We start from the raw sequence: 17,825 nt of genomic DNA on the forward strand, positions 1-17,825 counted from the left end.
AGGAGCTGCTGAAAGGTTAAATGGCATGGTCTGGTATTGATAGATGGCATCTGTATGAGAAACAGAGATACCTCCTGTGCCATGGATGAACAGGAATATGCAGGTAAGCCTCCTTGATGTCTATTGACACCAGATAATTGTGGCGGTGCCTCCCTGATAGATGAGAGAGCCTCCATCCACAACTTTTGATAATGGACAAACTGGTTCAGGAACTTCAAATCTAAGATGGCTCTCCATGTTTTGTCGCATTTGGGCACAACGAAGAAAAAGGAGTAGACAGCTGAGAATTGTTCTTCGGAAGGTACTTCCTCTATGGCCTGAATTTGGAGGAGATGTTGAATGGCCTCTGTCAGTGCCCGCTGTTTCTGGAGATGGCTAGAAATGGGAGAAGCCACGAAGTGGTTTGGTGGAACCAATTCTATAGTGTAGTCTTGCTGGATGGCATCCAACACCCACTGGTCTGCAGCTATATGTGACCTGCTCCGAGAAAGCAGTAGGAGTCAGCCCCCCATTGGAGGAACACCGGCATCAGTACTGGCGAGACAGTTGTTGAGACTTGCCACCCTTGGAATCTGAACACACAGAGCAGAATTTGCCTCTGGCATGTGGATTAAATCTTCTGGAAAAAAAGTTTTGGGACCAGATGTGCTGGCTGGTCTTGCAATCCTGTCCCCTCCCTGACAAATTCTTGGAGTTTTTGGGACTGGAAGGATGAATGGTAGGGGGCGTAGCGGCAAAAAGGTCATCGCTCATCCCGGCACAGAATAGCCAAGAAGGGTTTTTGCTTTTCCTTTGGATCGACCAGGAATCCCTGGAAGGCCTGTTCCTTGCAAAGTTTCAGCCCTATATATGGGAATGGTAGACAAACTGACACATGCTCCTGAATTGGCATCCCAGTGGCGCAGCAATGGACCTAGTGGAGAACTGAACAGCATCCAGAGTGATGTCCATGACAAAGGCTGCTGCCCTGTAGCGCTTGAGGATTGTTTCACGCACTCTGTCAGGGTCCCTGTTGAGGTCCTGAGATTGAGGGTTCAACAGGTCATTCAGCCAAACCAAAGATACGTGTGAAAGAATAGATGCCATGCAGGAAGCCCTGACTGTGAGGGCCGCTGCCTCGTGAGTTTTGCAGACAGAAAAGTCTAAGTGGTGCACCGACATGCCCTTGAACTGTGCATCCCCTTCTTTAGGTTACAGAGAGCAAGAAACTAAAGCAGATATGGGATCATCTACGCCAGGGACTCTGAGTAGGTCCATAAGGCAGGTTCTAATGAATAGAAATGTGTGGCTAGAGCAGACATGCACCTACTCTGGAGGGGGGGCTGCCACTCAGACTGAACCTTAAATGCTTCAGGAACTGGAATAGAAGTAACAGTGGCCTTAGGAACCTTCAGAACAGAGACCCCTCTTGAAGGAGTCAGAGGTGGATCTGACGATGGAGAGTTGATATCCAACGCTGCCAGACTTACATAGGAGGGGCAAAAAATGGTCAGCATGGAACAACCTATGTGAGGTAGAATTGTTTGAAGCTGAGGCTTCCTCCATTCCTAAGCCTGCAGTCCACTCCTAATCGTCATATTTGGGGTCCACAAATGGGCCCAAGGGTTCTCTGGGTGGCACGTTAGTTAGGCATCCCCTAAAGGCTACAAAAGGATCTGGAGATTGTAAGCCCTTGTCCTCTGATGAATATCCCACAAACTCTCTGGGCAGCGAGTTTTGACCCTGATGAGGTGGAAACTCTGGAACCTGATAAAGCCAGTCAAGTCTCTCAATTAGTGGCGGGCATTGTAGTTTCATTAGTGGGAGGTACCATAGCCGCTGTTCTTGGGTTGGAGAAGAGGAACTGCAGAAGCAGGAGCCAGGAGTTCAGTGGAGAGAGCCCTAATAAGGGCCTCCCAAATATGAGACAGGGCCTCAGGAATTAACTGGAAGGGTTGCAAACACTGAGGGTTGCCCGCACAACCTCTGGGGCATTAGGTGGCTGACTGGAGAAAGAAGCCTGTAGATGAGACCCCCCAGCTTCTGTAAAGCCTTCAAAGTCCTCCTCCGATGAAGCAGTGGGGGAATCAAATAAGATTATAAGCTTGGGTCTGCAGCGGGCTTATCCTCCGACAAGAGTTCATGGATATGCCCCGTGGTACTGCTACTCCCAACGAGATGGGAGGCGGAAGCCTGAAAATGGACCATAGGGCCTTTTGTCTTTTGGCACAGGTGGCAGGAAGCCTGCACTGGCTTTGAGGCAAACTTTAGAAATGGAGCCTCTGCCACTAGAATGTTGACAGCTGAAGCCGTCAACAGATAAAAGCTGTTTCATTTGTTGATTCAGCTGTGGAAGTCCTCCAAATGGCTTCTGCTTTCCTTTTGGCAGGTCCCACTGAGGAGTCCAAAATGGTGGCTGTTATCTTTTTGGCGGGCTCTGGAGGAAACAGAGTCCAAAATGGTGGGCAATTTACTAGCGACCAGGTTCACAGAAACGGCCATCTTTTTGCTGGATGCTCCACCGCTGTGGAAGGGGAAGCTGCTCAATCCTTTGATTTCTTAACTGCCTTTTGTGGCTCACACTCCATTGCAGTTGCTGGTGCAATGGGAGGTTTACACACGAGCAAGCCACTCTCCACTGATGACGACGGGGTTAGAGTGATGGGAGGGTGCAGGTGTTGAGATCCAGACCCTCTGCTGACCATGTTCAAGGCATCTGCCCTGCGTAATGAGCCCTGCAAATGTTCAGGGTGAGAGCTCTTCATCGGAAGGCTAGCAGCCTGCATTCCACTAAACTCACACATGCGCCTTTCTGAGGTGTGGTGGAGAACCAAAGGTATGCGGATAAAACAGCAAAGTCCCCTGCTAGCTTCCAGCAATAGGCTCTAATTTGGCCTGGCGACTGAACCACCCTCTCTCCTGCTCCAAGCAGCCTGGATGGAGGGGGGGAAGGAGCAGGAAAGAGGAAAGAGGGGAAGGTTATTATTATTAAGGAGAAACAATTAACAAGGGAAGAAACTCACCACACCTAGATAAGCATACTCACAAGAAAAAGAGGCTGAGGTAGAGAAGTTCAGAGTAAAGGATAAGGGCAACTGCCTAGGACGATGAAGCAGGAAAGGATGGGGGAGATCATGTGGTTGAGCTGACCTCCTCCCTGCAATTCTGCTGCATTTCCTGCCTACGGATGCTAGGTGGTGCTCTATACTACTTGATGGACTATCATTCAGGGAGAAAAACTGTTTGAGAAGCACTTAATGACTTTAGGTGCTGCATTAAGAATCCACCTACCTGGGGAGAGTGGGGAGCTGCTGTGTCGGTTGCTGAAAGCCTGTGGAGCACTGTGGATGTATGTGATCCGGTCCATGGAGGCGGCGGAAGACCCCGGGGTGGGAGGCACAAGCACAGGCAAATGTGGCACTTGAGACAAGTCGATTATTCCTGCTGGGAAAACCAGGCAGACAGTTAGCAGAAGCAGCAAAAGGCTTTGGTACTAGCGGTATTAACACTCTCTGGTGTTGTTGTAAGGCACTACAACTCATACTTTATCAGCCGTGAGAGAATGTCTTGTTCCGCACATTGGATACTCTTCTATTTTTTCTGCATATCCCATGCCCGCTGCACTTTTCAGGGAACCTCATATCTTCAAGGCAGCCAGCTCTGTCCATGGCTGAAGGGCAAATTCTGCTGCCCAAACAGCCTGCAGCTTGTTTAGAATTAATGACAGGCAAATTAAGTGGGCAGGCCAAACACAGTGGAAGAATCTTTTTCTTGCCTTCTGCACTTAATATAATTTGGCCATGTAGATAGGGAAAACAAAAGGTCTGAGGCAGGTGGGTGGTATGTTGCTGCTGAAGAGTTCTATGTAATGCAAAACCTTCACTACCAGAATTATTGGGACAATTAAGAAATACAACTGGAACCCTTCCACGTCCTGGCTGTCTGCATCCAGCTATCCATGAAACATAAAGATGGTGCCACTGACTGATGTGTTCACTGATACAGTTCTGTTGTCATCTCGGTCCCTTCTGCTTGAAACTTTCTCTACATTCAAGAAGAATAATGCCCTCTTAATCCTAACACCTGCTGTCCTGGGCTCCTTCTGGGAGGAAGGTCAAGATAGAAATGTAATAAATAATAATATATAACACCACAGAGAGACATGTGGCATTTCAAAGACTAACCAATGGATTGTGGGAGAAGCTTTTGCAGGCTACAGCTCCCTTTGTCTTGCATCTGAAACTTGTGCTATAATAGTTTGCGTTTGAAGCTGCCAAAACAGACTAACACAGGCACCCCACTGGGATTGGCCACACAATCCCAAATATCCCTTCCCCGCACCCTGTCTGGGACTTCCCACTTCGCCTCTCTAGTACATCATGCTTTTCAGACCTGCTGCATAGTTGAGGGCCAGTGAGGGCTCTCGTGGAGATAGGCCACGGAGCAGGTCTGCTCTCTGGGCCATTGCTGTAGCAGCCGCAGCATTGTGGTGCATCTGCTGGGAGGTGATGTAGTCGTTGATGATGGTCTGCCTGTTCTCCATGGCAGCAGTGTCTGGGTAGCCACGGATTAGGTATGGTGGGTAGAGATGGGGGTATGCCGGGCTAGCAGCAAGGTGCCTTGGTAGGTAATAAGCAGCTGCTGGACAGAGCAGAGACAAGGAGCAATATTAGTTTTTTCCCCACATACTATGGATCTTCTTCAGTAGAGTTTGACTCAAAAAGAACTTGGACCCAACTATCATCTACTAGATCTCTGCTTCAACTCTCCATTTTCTGCATCTCCCCTCTTCCCAGTCCAAATTCCTGAACCTTGACCACCTCTAGTTCTCTCTGCTACTATCCCATATGTGCAAGCTCAGAGGCTAACTTTAAAAAGCCATTGTGCTATACTAGAATAGGCTCTAACACCTCCGAATGTTCTCTGTTCCTTTCTACTGTCTATTAAATGGTTCCATACCAAGCAACAGGTCTCCAAATTCTTAAAAACTGACCCAGGCCAATCTGTGCAAAGAGATTAAGCTGTGCAAAGCTTAGTTTTATTCAACAAAATTTATGTATCGCTTGATTATACTAAAACCTCAAAGTGGCTTACAAGAAGTATTAAAATTATCAATAAAAAGTTAAAAACAAGTAATTAAACATTTAAAACATAATTAGATGTTAAAACAAATTAAAACATGTCAACATTTACATGCTGCCTACTTAGCCCAGCATATTCTGGTTGCAGCAATTGTTTCATTGCTGCTGTTTTCTAAACCTAAGGCATTTTTTTACCTGCTTCCAGAGGGATTCCCCTGGGAATAGCTGCAGGGTCAAAGGCCAATGGAATGTGTCCCCTGTACAGGTCCACACCACTCACTCCCCGAAGTAGCTGCTCATATGGAGAGATAGGGTGATGGTGATCTGCAAGGGTAGTGTGGGGTGACTTGGAGCTGGCCATTTCTCTAGGTGTCGGGGTGATCTTTCTGTCCTGTGAGACTGGCTTTCCAGCAGTGATGCTCCCTGCCAAAGCAAAAGCAATTTGTAATAAGTGTTGCTGTGGAAACTTCAAGATCTTGATCCATTCTGAGATTAACATTTTCCCTTGCTCTTCACACATATGTTATCACAGCACTTTGAAACATTTTGCTCTTTGGAAAGGAGGGTCCCTGAAATGGCAACACCTAGGTATTCTTCATGTTAAATTTGTCTCTAGAGGGACCTGCATAGATTTCCCCATTTCCAGTTCCTGGCTCTGTGCAGCAGGATCTAACATTCTTTTATTTAAATCCACAGCAACAGAAACTCTCAAGTTAATCAGAATTCATACAAACACAAAATACGAACCGATCACTTTCTATTTCTTAACAAAACTCCTACTGAGGTTGCCTTGTGTTACTTTCATCCTGTTACACCTTTGTTTTGTAATGATCTGATAATGAAATACAAATAAACAAATCTCAATTTAAATAATTTCTTAAGAACATAAGAAGAATCCTGCTGGATCAGGCCAAAGGGGGCCCATTTAGTCTTGTATTCTGTTCTCACAGGGACCAATCAAGTACCTGACCAACAACACACGATGCAGGTACAAAAGAAAAACGGAGTTGGGTGTCATCAGCATATCGATGACACCTTGCTTCAAATCTCCTGATGACTTCACCCACCAGCTTCATATAGATGTTACAGAACATGGAGGTGAGACTGAGGATAATTCCCATGAGGTCAAGCAAAAATCCCCCACTGTTACTCTCTGAAAGTGTCCCTAGAGGTAGGAATAGAAGCAGTGCAATGTGGTGTCCCCAACTCCCAACTCTCTAAGCTGCTCCAGGAAGACACCATGGTGGATGGTATCAAAAGCCGCCAAAAGTTTAAGAACCAACAATGTGCACCCCTCCCAGTCTCTTTTCCAACAAAAGTTATCAATCTGGGCCTGAAGCCAGATTAAAATGGGTCTAGATGTTCTTTTAGTGACATCATGAACAAGATGAACAGGACACTACAGAGTGGTTGGACTGGATCAGGATTGCCCAAAGGTCTGACATAGACTCAGGCCTACTTTCTGCATCACAACTTAGTGTGCAAAAAGCAAAACAAACCCAAGGCATGATGGATGGGTGCAGAGTGGCACCACCTCCTGTTCTGAACTCGTTGCCCAAAAAGTTGGATACCTTTGGTATAAACTATCAGTACATTTTAAATTGGGGGGGGCACTTCTGATAAATTTCATCCCCCCTTTTAAAAAAAACCCCACTGAGTATATCTAAGGCTCCAGCAACACAAAGAATTTTCAACTCTCTCCCACCCACCCTCACTTGGCAAACTCATTTAGCACTGGAACATGAATTACCTATATTTGAATACCACATGTGTTTTGTATCCAAATTATGCCAAAGGCTATTTATGGTAGGGCATTTAGATATCTCTGCCAGTCATCCCCTTTGCATAAACCAGAGGTGGGGAACATGTGGCCATCCAGATGTTGCTGGACTATAGCCCTCATCATCCCTGATGGGGATGATGGGAGTTGGAGTCCAACAACATCTGGAGAGTCACTGGTTCCTCATCTCTGGCAAAAGTAGTACAGTGATACATCTTTAGAAATAAAAGCCAGCGTTTCCAAAGGAGGAGTTATATTCCCATTCAAACTCACCCCAGAATTCCACACTCTTGCTAAATTACACCCCTAACGTGGAATGTAAAACACGTTTAAAACTGGGAATCCTCCAGACCTCTTGGCTATAATCTCCCGCAGAATCTTGACTGCAGAGGGCTAGCTATATGTGTACTTTAGAGAAACCTCAGCCAAAAGGATCTTCTGTTCTTAGAAATGAGCACAATGCTTTGCTTAACATATACGTTGATTCTCTCAAGGCGGGGGGAATCACAGCCATGTTCGCAGTGGGAAAAGCTGTGCCAACCTTTTTCAGATGGATTGATCACGTTTGGAAGAAAAAAACCTAGGCCGATAAAATGAAGTTTCCCTCTTTTTACAGAAGTGGATGATTCAATAGGTGGAGAGTATCCTCACTCTAAGATTAGAAGCAGGATCTTCTAATATGACTAACAATTCCTGAAAAGGGGGTGGGATCAACAATACCACCCTTTGGCCAATTGCAGGGATGGCATTAAAAACATCAGGGAAGAGGTCAACTTTTGTCTTGAAAGTTACCATGGTAGTGCAGAGAGCAACATGCTGGGTCCTGGTCAGGGATATGCTGATTATATATGCATATATATATATATATATATATATATATATATATATATATATATATATATGCATATATATATGCATAGATCCAAACTTGGGCTGTAAATGTCACAGAAGGCAAGGTAACTAATTTTCCATCCAAATCACCCAAGATAAATTCTTCAATTAATTAATCAGTCCAAATTAGTTCCTTTTTAATTCATTTCCCCAATTCATTTCCCAACCGATCCTCCTCCAAATAAATTCAATTCTCCTTCAACAATTCCTATTCCTTACCTCCACCATATTTAATTAATTTATTTCCCAAAATGAATATCCCACTTAGTAAACCTGATCACTCCCCCCCAAGTCAATTTCCCTTGAAGTCATTATCAACCCAGAAACACTTGGGGCACTTGGGGGAAAAAAATCAAAGCCTGTGCCCCATAGCCTGATGTCTAGAATAGTCACTGATCCTGGTGCCTCACAGTGTGTCCCCAAGATGCATCACCAGAAGCAGCCCTATGGCCCATCTGCACGTCACATCTACAGCCTTGGAAAGAGCATCACTGACCTTCATGCTGCCTGGGTGTTGGCTCCCTTGTGGACACTGGGGACCCTCTGTGTAAGTGGCTGCTGAAAGCTGTCCCGTGGGCTGTCTGGTGGTCCTCATAGGCGAGAGGGCTGTGGCGAGGCTTCCCTGGCTCAGGCACAATCACAGGGGCTCCTCTTGTGATTGAGCCACCAGAGTTTGTCACCGGGCTGGGCCTGCTTTTCAAACTCTCCTCATAAACCCTTTCTAGAGTCCTCGGGTCCTGCATGACATCCAGAGGATGAAAAGTCCTCCCCGGGCTTCCAATAATGGAACGGACATCATGCTTTTTGGCACTTGCCAAAGTGTTGCTGTCATATTTCAGCGGGGTACCCTAGAGGGACAAGGTGGGAGACAGAGAGAAAGGTCAACAAGCTGGCAGCAGAAAAAGGACAGCCTTATGGAAGGTTACAACTGGCTTTCTGAGGCCGCTGCTGGCAATGTAGGCTGAGCTTGGATAGCAGGAAAAGTAAAAGGATGCATCAATTCATTTGTTTTATAAATTAATTCCAATTTGCACAGTCTGTTGAGCTGGTATGAAAGTTGAGCTCACAGGGCTGTAGTAGAGGAGAGATGAGATGAGATGGAGATTTACCATCTGCTGTACTGAGAAGCCAGGCTTCCGTCTCTACCAACTGCCCCTGGCAACAGCCATTCCATGAGGCTGAAGCAATGGGGGAAAAAGAAGGGATGCAGGGCCAAATCCATTGGCACAGCTGAAAGATCAGCAACTTTTGGCCCCGCCTCTCCTTGAACTTTTCCCCCAGCTGGTCATTAGAAGAAGGTGCAGCTAGGAACTTGTACCACATTTTTTTTTCCTCCCTCACAATGCATTTTGCTTTTGTGTTAGATCTTTTTGCATCATATGCTTTCAGACTGTAAGCCTTTTTTTAGTGATCTGTATGCTGCTCTTGGTGCTTTTTTTGTTGTTGAAGAGCATGATAAAATTATTTAAAATAAATGAAAAAAATCAGCTTCCTTTGACATTCTTCCCCAGTGGTTTTCAAACTTCCCACCTTCTGGGAATGCTTTCCCTCACTGATGTCACTGCCAAAGAACCCTGCCACACTGCAGGGGATTCTCGCACATCTTCTAGAGAGTATGCTCACTTCACCAAACCATGGTTAAGTAAACCAAACTAATTAAAGAACACACAGTGCCAAACCATAAGGAAGCTCAACCCTCCTTTCACTTTTCCTCGTATATCACAGGTTTTTTTAGATTGTAAGTCTGAGGGCAGGGACTATCCTACTACTGATTTTTGTTAGCTACTCTAGGAGCCTTTTTGGCTAAAGGACAGAGTAGAAATGCCTTAAATAAAAAACTCTGGTTAGATATGAAGTTTGAAATGACAAGCCATGGTTTGCAATGGGCTAGCAAACCAGAACCAGAAACCATGTTTTGAAGTGGTTGTGTAAGCCACCATTTGTGCTAACTGGGTTGGTATGATCAGGATGCATGAATTAAACCGCCAAAGTTATGGCTGTTGTACCATCTCCAGAGGCCACTGCATGAAAACAAGCAAGCAACTGTAATACTCAGGTTTGCCACAATGCCTGTTCTGAGCCTCCATTTATGCAGAGAAAAGATCACCTTGTTGTGGCTCATTATCATGCCATTAAAACATATTTAACACTTCTCCCGCAGCTCCCCACTGTAGAAGGTCAGTGATGCTCAAGTTGGCTTTCAAGGAATCTCAACCACTGACCTTCTCATTAAGGGATTCTTGATAAGCTTCCTATAGAACTACATAGCACTGTTTGAAAACCACCACTCTACCTCATAACTGGCTTTGTTTTACACAGAACAGCCCTTTGCAGAGGACAGACAGAAGACTGCATTTAATTCTCCTTCTAGTACAGAACACAATGTCTGCATGGCAGGGGGTGGTGAGATGGACAGCTAGACAAAATCAGAGATCCATTATCTGTTGGCCTGAGAACACAGGGTGCTCCTGCATCATGAAACAAAATGCTTCTCCCAAAGGGACACAATCAGCTCTGTGTAACAACAAGCGAAACTATCAGTGGCAGCATGTTTGATTCACACACTCCGAAATGTGGCACGAGGGAAGGTGGTTAGTCACTTTCAAGGAATATCTATATACCCACCTCTTCTCTCCATGGGAACAAGGCAGATTGCAAACATCCCTCATCAAGGCCCGGCATAGCTGCTATGGAAACAGTCCAAATATTTTATCAGCCCACGCGAGGGTAGAGTTGACTCATCATTAAATGAATCTGGATCTCCTTGGGTATTATTCACTTGCAACTTGAGGCAAAGGCTCAAATAGGAGAACTGAAAGGCGAGACCTAGATTCAAATCCTTCTATAGCCACTTGGTGGCCTTGAAACATGTTTGGTGGCCCAGTTTAGATGCAATAGCAAATCACAACTATGTGCTATGCAAATAAGCCAAGGTGAGTCTCGAGCTCATGCACTCTCCTGCTCCCGTCTCTGGCATAGCCATAGGGAGATCAGAAACATTTGCTTCCTGGTTTGAACTAACTATAGTTTGTTGTTAAGTCTGATCTGAGCCAAACTACAGATAATTTAAAACATGGCTCACTGAAACAAGCTGAGATCAAATTGTGGCCTCTGATCCTGGCTTGTTTCAATAAACCATATAGTTTCAACTAACCATTGTTCCTGGTTCAGGCATAACAGTGGCTATTTTAATCAACAGCACAGCAGTGACCAGCACACAGAATCAGAGTGTCACTGGCTACAGACCCCACAGCACCAGGACCCCTAGAACCAGAGCATGGACCTGCGTGGGCACTTTACCTTGGGCTTGACGGACCTAGCGCCTCTCACTCTGCTGTGCCTCTACAATGGCACAAGGAGCACATCAGGCTGCAGTGAAAGAGAAGTGTCTGGCTTCAGGCCAGAGTCTTTATTTATTATTTAATGTATTTATAATCTGTCCGTCACCTGAAAGTCCCAGGACAAAAATATATGAAGTCCAAACAAAAAAATATAGGTTGACCCTATAAGAGACGCTAGTTCTACAATATTGGTTTAGATCCTAGGAGAGGTGGAGGCAGAGCTCAAAAGGCCTTGGTTCACTTCCAGTCCTTGGTAGAACAGGTTGCTCATTAGGAGTTCTTCATGGTGCTGGAACAACTAACCTGGCTTGGTGCCTTGCCTTAAGGGCTCCTCTGCAGGACCAGGACACCAGAAAGTGGATGCTTCCAATCTCCACCTCTAGTTACAAACTATAGGAGCACAACTGAGTGGAGAAGGATACTTGTGCCTTAACATCCCCCCCGTGCCTCTCTATCACAAGCTGTGTGGATACCTGGGTAATAGAGCCCTCCTTCACAGGCCTCGTCATCAGAGAGATGTCCGGCGTGTGTCTCAGCTCCTCCCTGGGAATTTCATGGATTGATCTTCCTGCTTCCTTCACAGTAGCAACAAGGCCTTCATGAACTGCTTTCATTTTCAGTGGGGTTAGGCCCTCGTGAGGCCTGACCTTGTAGGCTTCGGACAAGTCCCTTGGTGGCGTGCTTTCCCTCTTGAGCTGTTTGGCTTCTCTTCTGAGGCAGTCCTCGGGGACCTCCACGTAGGATCGAGGTATTCCTAGAAGAATAGGCCAAGAGAGAGAATCTTATCAATCACTTCTTACAGGAAAGTGGTTAACTCCTGCCACTCTATCCCTTTCCCTTAAAGGAAAGGAAGAGTCACGATTTTTCAATTCAGCCAATTCAATTAATTTGTAAAAATGACCAAGCCTGAAAGCCAGAAGCCAAGGCTCAGCCCTGGGCAGCAACCAGAGAGTGAATTTCTCTGTGGAATGTGAATGAGCCATGAAAACCTCCAGATCTAACTTAATAACATAGCCTAAAGACCAATGCCACTGCAAAGACCTTTCTAGCTCACAGAACTGACTCGATTCACAATGCAGGTCAGACTGCGCTAAGGCTGTCATGGAGTTGCTTCATCCCATAGCCAAAATGAAGCGTGACCTTTTAAAAGCCTCTTCATGTGACTGGGACAGAGAACAAGATCCTCTTCCCCTTCCCCTCACTTGTTGACACCAGGGTATTCATAGCTGCCTGAGCCTGAAATCCCTATCTTGGCACATTGCCCTATTCTGGGAGGAAGAAGAGGATTCAGGGAACACGCAGGGGAGCATAACTAGTATCCTTCCAGCAAGTCTCTCATTCTCCTGAAGCAATTAGCCCCACCAGCTAAAAGCCAGGAGGACATGAGTAAGAGAAGGATCAGTCAGCTGTCAAATGAGGGCTGGATTTGGCTCATGGGCAGCCTACTGGCTGACTCAAACAGTTGAAACACAAGTAAACAATTACTGAATTAGGATTAGAAAAGAGATTGTTGGCATGATACAAACAAGTTCTGCACCCAGGTTAGACTTCCACGCTCCCTTTGCCATATGTTACCTTGTGTGATAGAGCCCCGGATGTGATGTGGCTCTTTTAAGTTGAGGGGACTGTGCCTGTCAGGTGGGATGGCTCGGCCCATTAGTCCTAGAGTTGCCCCCCCCAAAAACAAACAAATAATTATGACATTTCAAGATACGTAGTTTGTTTTGCTATTTGGGACCTTTTCTAGGGTTTCTGTAATCAAAAAGCAAGACAACCTGGAACGAAATGACAGACCTTCCCTTTTTGATTCATTTCCATTGTGTGTGTATGTTTGTTTTGGGGGGGAGGTGATTCTGGATTGTCTGGATTCCAAATTCTGCCAGGGAACAAGAAGGCATTCATGAAGTATTTTAGAAATCCATTCTGTCTTTTTTTCATAGGGTTCAACAGTTCTGATAGCAAAAACTAGAAATATTGTGTCTCTTTTTCATTTTTAATGGACTGTAATTTAGTGGACTGTGTTTGCCAAACTGGTGCCCGTGGGAGTTGTAGTTCAAAGCACCCAGGGGGCATTGGGTAGGCAAAGGCAGAGCTACAACTTGTTCCCTTGTTATCCACAACCTTACTCTCCATCTTGACTCTGTGATATTAATTCCCCCATAACCTCACGTTATTCTTAAGCACATTAAAGCACCACAAGCTGAATTCTGAAGACCTGCACACAAACAAAATACTGCTACAACTTGCTTAAAATGTTTTAAAAGCCAAGAGAAAAGGTGGTGTTGAAATGACATCAAAGTAGGTGTCTAGCAAGTGTCTCAGGGGAGGACATCCCAAAGAGTATTACACTATGGTTCTGAAAAATGCAGGTTCTAGGGCTAAGCCAAATGTGTGAGCCAGTGGGAGTTTGAAAAAAAGGAGAAAGGCTACATGGAACAGACATGACCTGGTTTTCCACAGAGAAATGATCTCAAACTACGGCATTAGAGCAGGAAACCCTACTCTCCAGCATACTTAACATTATGGTTAAACCATTGCCGTAAGAGAGAAGGCTGATGCCAGCTTTGAATCTCCCCCTCCCCCTCCTCTGAGTAGAAAGAAGTAAATTTTGTGGGAGCAGAATGCCTGACTCTTCTTTTCTCTGTCCTCAGAACATCTAAAGGGAGAGTTTACCAAAAAAAGAAAATGTAAAAAGCAATTAAGTCTCTTAACCGGCACGTACCTATTTATTGTAATGGCTATTGGCTACAAAACAATAAAAACCTAACTGACTGTATAAAAAGATGTTCATGACAGCCCACCTTCTATGCTAGCAGATGAAATCTCACGGCCAGATAAGCCCCGTGGGACTCTCCCTTCCATCATGTCGTAGGTCCGTTTGGTGGCAGTGGCCTCATGTGGGGCTCCAGAGTTTCTGCTGTTCTCTTTGGGGCACTGTGCAACAACACTACCTGGAGGGAGGAGAATAAAAAAAAAAGTGAGATATGAATGTCAAGCTAAGAGACAGCAAGGCTGTGGCTCACTGGCCATGCTTAAGATGAGCCATTGGCCCAGAGATCAGGCCCATCTCGAGGGACATCTGTGAGGCCTGAGTCCAGCATAACTCAGCAGCCTTTGTAAACATTACAGCATGGAGCTGATTCCCGGGAACCCAGACACGTTTTTTCTCTCAACCTGTAATTCCAAATTTAGTGGCTTCGTGCTTGGACTCAACCCCAAAACTCCCCCATTGTCCATTTCTATTTATTTATTTATTATTTGATTTATATCCCGCCCGCCCTCCAGCAGGAGCCCATCTCTAACCAGCAAGACACTGAGAGCCAAAACGTGGCCTGGCAGAAGGAGTCAAATTTTGGCTTCAAAAGTTTCATCTTTGACTTCATCACTGAAGTGAAACTTGTACGAATATATTGGATGAATAATATAATATAATATAATATAATATAATATAATATAATATAATATAATATAATATAATATAATATAATATAATATAATATAATATAATATAATATATATATTATTTCCTTGGTGTACTCTTTTAAGACCTCTCCCCACCATCCTGCTCAGCAGTCAGGGGAGAAAAGACAACACAGGAAACTTCTCTACATCAAACAGAATGTGAAGGGAAAACCTACATTTCCCCCTCCCTTAATCTGAATTAACAGATGGGCTAAAATGCTCCAAGTTTAAAAAGCCAAAGGATGAAATTTAAGGAGGAAAAAAGCAAAGCAAAGCAAAAAATAATAATCCACAAACACAGGGCTGTTGCAGGGAACATGCTGTGCAGCCAAAGACCAGAATGATAGCAAGACATCTGCTGAGCCTCCTATCCAAACTTCAAGTGAGGGAATCTTATCACTGTGCAAGTTCTGAACTCTTTTCTTCCCTTGTGTGAGGCCAATTCACACAACCATTCTTACTTACAGATGTTCAGATGTGCTGCACAGATGGTATTATTACAATCTTTGTTGATTTTAGGAGAGATGAATGGTGGAGACCAGAGGTAATAACCCTGACTAAACCTTGACAACCATTTAATCCCCCCCAGGTTTAAAAAGCTGTTTAGATCTTTGCTGCAATAGCTATTAAAAGGGCCCACAGAGCACACACCAGAGGCAGCTGCATAGCTTTCATTCACTGCTCTTGAAAAAGCATCTTTGTTAAAACTGGAGGAGTTTCAGGGGCAGTACAAGGAAGCAACTGCTAATAAAGGAAACTCACAGAATGACCCCACTGCAAGCATGGATGGTATGCACAAGTGAATCTCAATCATGGCCAAAGTTTCCCCCCCTCTATTTTATTTTTTAATTTTATTTATATAGAAGTAAAGTATAGTCAGTTATACTTGCTAGAGATAGGAATATAAAGCAAATAAAATAAAATAAAAATAATTATGAGTATGAAAAATTACTTCTGGGAAGTCACCAATGAAAACACATAAAGCACAATAACCTTTAATCCATCTGCTTGTTACACAGCCACAAGAGTGGCTGTATACTATAGCCAGCATAGATTTTTCGCATTCTGCAATGTTAAATGGAAAATACCCCCCATGCCATTCTGCTGCTTCCCATTAGCTCATTCCAAAACAAAACCGTACACAACTTATAGTCCTGAACTCAGAAATGCTTGCTTAACAACCCTCTAGGTTTTCATGGCAATACACAAAACACTCAGACAGAATCCAGAGTTCAAAGTGTAAAACAAGAGGGGAAAAAATCCAGACCCCTGTTGGACTTTTTTCTGTCAGTGGTCTCATAATTTGTTGAACTTAATTAAAAATCAGCCATGTTCACAGAGTACCTGCAATCCTATTACTGACCTTGCCCCATACTCTAGTCTTACATGCAGTTTTAAAGTTAAAAAAATGCCTCGCTAATTTTTAATTTATTTACGCAATTTAACATTGAAGTCTATTATAGCGTCGGGCATGCTCAGTAAGAACCGTCAGTGTTCTAACGCCAGACTCAAAGCTGTTTGGCTTGGCTTGGCTAATCAGGTGGCCACACCCACACCAGACCTTTATTTCACTTTAGACAGTCATGGCTTCCCCCAAAGAATCCTGGGAAGTGTAGTTTGTGAAGGTTGCTGAGAGTTGCTAGGAGACTCCTATTCCCCTGACAGAGCTCCAGTGGCCTGAGTGGTTTACCACTCAGCCCCTCTACTGGGGATTGGAGCTCTGTGAGGAGAATAGGGCCTCTCTTAGCAACTCTCAGCATTCTTCACAAACTACACTTTCCAGGGTTCTTTGGGGGAAGCCATGATTGTCTAAAGTGAAATAAAGGTCTGGTGTGGATGTGGTCAGGGACAACTTTGGTTTAAATTTGAGTGGGAGACTACATGTGCCTGCTATAGAATAAAAAGGTGGGGGAAACCCTGAAAAACAATGATACTGTTTACAATGTTTCCTTTTGGAAAGGAAAAGGACTTTCCTTCTGCCCAGTGCCCGCCCACCCAATCTCTTCCCCTCCCCCTTCCTCCACACCTCCCCTTCTCTCCCCCATCCTCTCCTCCCACTCCCCCAGGTCAGTTTCACCTTTCCCATGCATGACTGCATGGGAGTAAATCCCATTGAGCTCAAAAAGCATGCAAATGATCAAACCTGCTCTCCTCCCTCCTATCTCCTCTCTCCTTCCCCGTCCCTCCCGTCCCCCTCCCCTCCCTTCCTCCTTCTCTCTCCTCTCCCCTCCCACCTTCTCTTCCTCCCCCATGGTCAGTTTTACCTATCCTAAGCACGATTGCACGGGAGTAAACCCACAGAGCTCAATAAGCATGCAAATGATCAATCCATTCCCAGGAAACTTAAACAGGATCCCATTTCTTATCTCCCAAATTAAGAAATAGAGAAATTAGCTAATAACCCTTGCAGTTTAAGAATGTACCTATACCCAACAGATATTTCTATCTGTTGCAGGGAAAATTGGGCAGCTATAGTGCAGGGAAATTGGGCAGCTATAGTGAATGCACCAGGGGAGTAGGAGACCTGACCTCCTCTCTGAGATATCGGACTGCCCTACAAATTTGTAAAAATGCAAACCCAATTTGGGTTGGTCTTTCACAGTCCAATCCATTTCCTGTGTAGCTTGGAAGAATTTGGTAATGTGCATCTGAGCATATGGTGAGTGGTGACACCTCCAATCAGCCCAAATAACAAGACATGTGCTGTGCTGACCCTGTTTTAGCAGGGAGGAAGCAACAATAAACAATTGTGGAATAATGGCACTGACTATTCTACAGAATAGTATCCAATGGACATAAGGACTGTCTCAGTTTGCACAAGATAAAACAGTGGGAAGTGAAATATATTCTAACAAATTTCTAGGTGTGCTTTATGTTTTTAATGGACCATGCCCACCTTTCCTTAAGTGGTGTGGTTTAAGCATAGGAGGCTGAAAACATACATCCTGGGCAGGCCATGTTTGTTTTTTCCAACAGCTTAAGTTGATTTTACATCGATTTACAGTCTGATTTTACATCGAACTGTAGTTGCAGAGTCAACTGTTAATGTACCCAAAATAGAAACAGACTATAACCTCCAGTTTGAAACACAAAAAGCTGTCTTCACCATAATATGATACTGACCAATAAAAAGGCTTTGAAATTAATAGAAAATAAATTTGACACAGATTTCTAGGGTGAATAAATGAGAGAAATACAGCGTTCCTGGTTAGATTCTCTGTAGAAACAATAATAACACAGGAAAGAAGCAAAGTAAGAAGAACACCAACAAACATACAAAAATGTAATTCT

The 17,825-nt window shown here is 44.5% G+C and overlaps 1 protein-coding gene across 19 annotated transcripts in view; it reads right to left on the reverse strand.

Moving 5' to 3' along the window:
• Window positions 1–17,825, reverse strand: part of NCOR2 (nuclear receptor corepressor 2) — a 477,973-nt gene that overhangs the window by 25,275 nt on the left and 434,873 nt on the right. For 14 of the 19 annotated variants that reach the window (XM_061603080.1, XM_061603063.1, XM_061603066.1 and 11 more), the window contains 7 exons: window positions 13,874–14,023; window positions 12,648–12,734; window positions 11,546–11,826; window positions 8,228–8,579; window positions 5,256–5,483; window positions 4,372–4,620; window positions 3,271–3,423 (listed from right to left, as the gene is read on the reverse strand). In XM_061603080.1, coding sequence (XP_061459064.1) covers window positions 3,271–3,423; window positions 4,372–4,620; window positions 5,256–5,483; window positions 8,228–8,579; window positions 11,546–11,826; window positions 12,648–12,734; window positions 13,874–14,023 — 1,500 coding nt within the window. The remainder of the gene's footprint in view (window positions 1–3,270; window positions 3,424–4,371; window positions 4,621–5,255; window positions 5,484–8,227; window positions 8,580–11,545; window positions 11,827–12,647; window positions 12,735–13,873; window positions 14,024–17,825) is intronic. The other 5 variants (XM_061603067.1, XM_061603079.1, XM_061603069.1 and 2 more) reach the window with 3 other exon arrangements.

The sequence above is a fragment of the Rhineura floridana genome, chromosome 19 (genome assembly GCF_030035675.1).
Source record: "Rhineura floridana isolate rRhiFlo1 chromosome 19, rRhiFlo1.hap2, whole genome shotgun sequence".
NCBI classification, from domain to species: domain Eukaryota; kingdom Metazoa; phylum Chordata; class Lepidosauria; order Squamata; family Rhineuridae; genus Rhineura; species Rhineura floridana.